Raw genomic sequence first — 6,000 nt, 5'->3', positions numbered from 1 at the left:
CCACAACCCCGCTGGGCAGCCTGTTCCAGTGTTCTGCCACCCTCACTGAGAAGAAGTTTCTTCTCTTGCGTGTGATCCATTTTGTGTCTGGTGCCTGTGCCCAGGAAGGTTCTGGTCTCAGTTTGGGGTATGGATTTGTGCTGGGGCAAGAGAAGCCTCCATGACTCAGGGCATCCCAGGGAGATTTACAATGTACAGACCAGCAGTTACAACCATGCTGCACTGGTCAGTACCCCCATGCTGCAGTCAGAAGGGGTGAAGTCTGCAAAAATTTTCATTGCATTTAACTTTTATTCTATAAAAATCTGTGTTGTCTAACAAACTCCAGTAGATATTACTAATCACACAGAGCTTTTGTTCTGAATATATTGGATCTTTCTAGATTTGTTTTCATACCAGACAGTAAACAAAGAGAACGCCCTGGGAAACTAATTGATTCAGATCAGATGGGTGTATTTCATTCTTTCATGCTTCTTGCTACTTGATATGCTAAAAATATATGAAATAGAAAGTTTTTTCTGCATAGAGAAAGGTATTCTTCCATTCCTAAAACTGTTGGGACAGAATATTTTGCTCTCCTGAAACCCCCTCCTGCCTCTTTCCTTCCCAAGGAGAAACTTCATCAAAATCAGCCTGGCTTCATAAGGTATATTAGCTTTGATCAAAGAATATTTTCTGACAGAAAAAAATACTCTGTCAAAGTGTTTCTGTGTTAGGTATGTATCTGAGTGTGCAGGGATGCATATTAGCTAGGTTTTAAAACTCTAAGGGGATTAAGAGCTCAAACTCATTGAAATTCAGGAGGAGTGAGACATTTTCCTTCCTTGGAGATACAGGCCCCAGAGATTTAGATCCCCAGGGGATGCAACCAGTGAAACAGACAGCTATTAACTTTGACAAGAGCTCAGCATCACTTTTTCTAGGAAAATAATCTGTCAGTTCTGAATTGAGGAGACAGGTGAGAGGACATTTAGGTGCTATTCATGTTTTCTTTTGGGCACCATGCAGGTGCATTTCTGTGATTTTTATCAGTGGTTTAATATTATGTTGACAGTGGTAGCATGGTTAAATCCATAACAGGGGCTACATTTATTAATAAATCTGTCTTCTATTTGTATATCCCCTCCCACACAATTTTCAGCTTTGGACTCCTGTATTGTGAATTTAAATGCACTAAAAATACATTTGTTTTTCTTAGTTGCCTGCTGCAGGGTCCCCTGAGCTTCACAGGCCACTGCTGAAATCACACGTTGATTTGATGTGGAGCCTTTGCAAACACAGCTCTGCAAGAACAGTCTGGTCTTGTAGGGGATAGTTAGAAGAAGACCAAGATGACAAAGAGCCTACCCCTGGTTTACCTTTTGAGCTTCCGGCTGGTGGTAATTTAGTGCCTTACTGAGCCAAGGTTTGCATCTGTATTATCACATTTGCTAGTCACCAATGAACCTAAACTTCATTTATTTTTCCAATCTGTTTTGGAGCCTTTTTAAGCTTTTGCTCTCTGTACCATTCTCTGGCAAGTTCCACAATGAATCGTGAGTTTTATTAATATTGTGCATGAGTCTTATTTCTACCTTTCTAGGAGCCTTACAGTTGATTTGTTCCGTGGGCAGGTGTCCTCCCAGCAGCGCCAGAGGTCCAGGGGAATCTGAAGATGCAGAAATGGCCTGCCCACAGCACCGGAGCATCACAGCACTGCATCTCCAGCAGAGACTTCTCTCCCACAACCTCCTCTGTCATTCGTTCACACTGCAGTTTCAGCAGTGGGTAAGGTATGCTATAGATGTGTGGCAGGATCTAACTGCCAGCTCCCTCTGCAGGAAAAATGCGTAGAAACTGCTCAGCCTGTCCCTCTGCTGTGTGTGATGAAAGCCAGCCCGGCAGCGCTGCCCACCTTTAGCTCTGCACCCCACAGGCAGGTGCTGGGAGGGGACACTCTGTAGGGTTATGTCCAGGGAACACTTACCTCCTCTCTTCAGAAACCGTAGCAAATAATGATAAAACATGTGGATGAATTAGAGAGCAAAAAATCTCCACCATCGCACAGTCTAAAGCTGTGTCCTGGCTCTGCACTTGCTTTCTGCATCTCAGACTGTCCTCAGGGGAGCAGCGGCTGCTTCCTGCAGCCCGACTGGGCACTGCGGGACACACAGCGTCCACAGGGTTACACGGGACCCAGGTGCCCCGCATGGCCAAGCAATGGTCTCCTGCTGTGAGATGACCCGAAGGTTGGCAGCACCATCGGTTCCTCCTGCAGTTCTGCTGCAGCCCTGCCCGTGGGGACGGGGGGCAACCACGATGCTGGTGGCTGCAGCCATCTCACCAGCACCCGCGGCAATGGTCTCAGCCGGGCAGTGGAGCTTCTGTCACATTTTAAAGGATTGCAACGGAGGAATCTTTGACTGATTAATTTCTTAGACATTTCTTTCACGCAGGTTGTTAATTAAAAAACAGAAAACTCCATTAACACATCCTTAAAGGGCAAGTGCTTTGCCTCAGGTCAAGTTTGAACAGCTAAGCCTCTGTGTAAACATCTTGATTGGAAGCAAAGTATTACCACTGATGAAGTTCCTTTTAGGCAACCAAAAGCTTTCTCTGTGGCAGGTTTTTTAACCCTTTAATTTATTGTATTTTATATATTTTAAACTAGTGCAAACACTGTTTATGTGTGGAAAACCAAAACAAGCAATGAAAAAAAGCTACTTTAACTTCTTCCATGTGTTGGTGGATAAACACACTTTTTAGTATGTTGGTTAAAAATTACCAGCTAAATGCAAAAGATACTTTCAGAACTTCATGCAGTTTAAGAAATAAATAATCAGGCCAGTTCATGAAAAAAATATTTTGACCACTACATTGTTACTATGCAATTCTCTGGGGTTTTTTTGCTATCATAAATGTGATTGTTTCCTTTAAAACAGTAAGCCTGGTTACTATTTGTTGCTACTGTTAAATTTTCTTCCTTTGTAGTTTCTCAAGACTACCAAAGCTAAAATAAAGAGAAACCTCTTTTAGGTCTTAAAAATAGAGGAATTAAAGATAGAGCTCAGAAAGAAAACAACTTTCTTTTTTACCTTCTCTCTGACTTGTGTGTTTGGACAGGACAAAATTGAGTACTAACAGCAGAACCTGTGGGAGTTACACTGATTCTTCCAAATCTTGTCTCAAAAATGAGTCCCACAGCTCCCCTGCAAAGTAATTGGTCTAATTAGGTGGTAGGAAGGAGCTTCTTTAAATTCCTCAGAAATTAAGACTTGTCATCCGCTTAACATCTTAGCATCTGTTACTGCCTCTTGCATGTTTCTCCACTGCATCAGTCTGAAGGACACTTTCCTGGACCTTTCAGAGAGAAAATCAAAACAAAACAACCCTTGAAACAGAGAAGAAATCAGCCCTTTCTTCAGTGGGATGAAGCATGTAAGGCATTTCACTCCCTCCTTATTTCTCAGTTTGGTGCACATTTGCCTGGGTGAGTACAATAATCACTTTGTTAAGTTAAAATTAGGAGGATACAGGCATAACCTTAAATCCTGTAGTAATCCTTACTGTTGTGGTAATGTTTTCCTGAAATATTTTCCTTGGCAACTGATCCCTGTGTAAATGTTACCCTCTGTGTTTGTATATTTGGAGTTTTGTTTCAAATGGGCTGTTTTGAATCTCTAACTGTCAGTCAGTAGAATGACAACTAATTTGTTGTTTCTTTTTTTTTTTAACTTTGTTTGCTGTTGTCTGGCAGCAAGTAAGTAACTATTTAATTATGGCTAATTGCTCATGCAGTAGGCGTAATTTTAAGACAGAATGCACATAGAGTACTGGGTAAGATTCCGAGGCACTGGGAAGGTTTCAGACTTGCATGTGTAGAGTAGGGGAGAGGTGTACAGCCATTGCAAGCTGAAAAGATTTATTTTGCAGTGAAGCTGTCTGGAAGCGATTGAGATTGTTTAGAGAGATCCTGCTAGTTGACTTGTTTCTGTTGTGGTTTTTTTCCCTTTCTCTATTTGGTGCTGTGTGAATACTGGCACAGTGACATGTAGAAGTAATTTTGTTAAAAATATCTGCACAGATATAGTTCTGAAAGTCCATTGCAGCAACTGGGTACGTTGCGCACTCATAGTATTCCCCAAACGGCTCATGTTTACTGAGAGTCAGCTAACAAAACCAAATAACTTCCACCTACAAAATGCTTTTCTTTGGCTTCTGTTTTAATTGCAGTTCAGGCAAATTATGCCCCCTATTTCTTTGATAATGGAGCCAGAAGCACAAATGGGAACATGGCACTTCTCAGCCTTTCGGAGGACGTACCTGTCGGTCAGTATTAAAATGAGTATGTTTAAATTATGAAACTGGAGCTGCTTACTCTTTTGATTAGCAACATGTATTATGTTATAGGTTGTTGTTATATACTGCGGTCTTACGTGTTTTTCTCTCAAGCTTTTAATCGGCCTGAATTTAAAATGACGTGTATGAATTGTAGCTGTCGTTTAAAACTTGGATTGTAGCTCCCCCTTTCTTGGTCCACCATTCTATTCACAGCATCAGAACAGAGACCTTTGGGGTCAGAAACAAATTAATGGTAGTGAGGGACTTCTTACCAGTTCTGTAAATGCTTATGAGAAGAAAGCCTGGTTGCTAGTAATTTTATCAGCCTTGGTAAAAGCAAGCTGTACATTGAAAAGTAACAGAGGCATGATTTTCTTTAAACAGTTGTCACATTTTTCATGTTTACAATACAAATGGTAGAAAATGTTTCTACCTGGAGTGAAAATTGCTTTGTCTGAATAACTGTGGGGTTTTTTTTTAAAAAAAAAAAAAAAAAAAAGGTTTAGTTTTGTTTTATTGAAAATTCAAAAATTGATGCATTTTTCAGCTTTCAACATTTTAAGACAGGTCTATTTATGCTTCATTTAACTGTAGTTGCATTAAGAAAAGTTAAATAAGAGCAAAAAGGTGATTTATAATAATCAATATTTTCCATGGGGTAAGGATAATTTCCTAACACTTAAAAAAATTTGTATAAGATACGTTACAGTGATGAACATCCCGTTTCTTCAAACATCGCACTGAGGTTTTGATTAGGATTTGCTCCTGTTTGTAGCTTTTACAGACTAAATCAGAAAAGTATTTAGCTAATGCAAATTGAGTGCCATTTATTAGCTGCCTTGTGTATAGTGGAGAGAGATGGCTGTGTGGGAAGGGGTGCTCCAAAACCTTCCCCTCCCAGGGCTTAGGCAGCTGGAGGAGGCGAGGGTGAAGGAAGGATACAGAGGGCTCAGCCTCCTCTGGAGGACCAATCCTGCCGCCTTTTCCTTCCAAAACATGACCAGGGTCGGTCACTGCTTTAGGAAGCAACTGCCTGGGCTTTGCTCATTGTCTTGATTTCTGGTGTAATGGTGTTAGTGTCAGCCAGGATCCACACTGGGTGTGCCAGGGCATGGGGAGGGGTGATTGGGAAGCAGTGACTTCTCCTTTGCCTGCTCAACCAGAGAAAAGGAGGAGAAGAAAGTGGCACATAGCGTAGCAGTGACGCATCTAGACAAGGAACTTAAAAGGAGCTTGCTTATGATGCAGCAGGGATTTGCTATAAGCTCTGTGGAGCTTAACTGGAAACCTCAGCTGAAGGCCAACAATAATGTAGTGGCACTTGCAAAAGTCAGAAGCAGACCGAGGAGGTGCAATTTTTGCTGTGCTTCTGCCCAAATTCACATGGAAGCCACACTTTCTCAGCCTTGGTGATCCAGATAGCTCTGCTGATTGCTGGAGTAAGACTAGTCAGTGGAATCGCTTGTCTAATAGTGTAGATAAGGCTTGTCATGCCAGACAGCCACAAAATGGGACCCTGACTCAGTTTGTGTGGGGTGGTGGTTGCCAAGTCCACCACTCAAACCGCAGGCAGTACAACTCTCTTGCCATCAAACTCCCATCCCCTGGTGTGCTGTCAGCTCGCAGATGTTTACTGAGCATCACCTTCTCCCTGCCACCTCTGGCAGCCCCCTGTGTGGG

The 6,000-nt window shown here is 42.1% G+C and overlaps 1 protein-coding gene across 2 annotated transcripts in view; it reads left to right on the top strand.

Moving 5' to 3' along the window:
- The first annotated feature begins 1,603 nt into the window (after positions 1–1,603).
- Positions 1,604–6,000, top strand: part of CDHR1 (cadherin related family member 1) — a 48,130-nt gene continuing 43,733 nt past the window's right edge. The window contains exons 1-3 of one of the 2 annotated variants that reach the window (XM_065067639.1): positions 1,604–1,772; positions 3,347–3,469; positions 4,213–4,308. In XM_065067639.1, coding sequence (XP_064923711.1) covers positions 3,409–3,469; positions 4,213–4,308 — 157 coding nt within the window. In that variant the 5' untranslated portion in view covers positions 1,604–1,772; positions 3,347–3,408. Of the gene's footprint in view, positions 1,773–3,176; positions 3,470–4,212; positions 4,309–6,000 lie in introns of those variants that run through there. The other variant, XM_065067640.1, reaches the window with a different exon arrangement.

Source organism: Columba livia, chromosome 6 (genome assembly GCF_036013475.1).
Source record: "Columba livia isolate bColLiv1 breed racing homer chromosome 6, bColLiv1.pat.W.v2, whole genome shotgun sequence".
In the NCBI taxonomy this organism is placed as follows: Eukaryota; Metazoa; Chordata; class Aves; order Columbiformes; family Columbidae; genus Columba; species Columba livia.
This window is presented reverse-complemented; position numbering and strand designations above follow the sequence as displayed.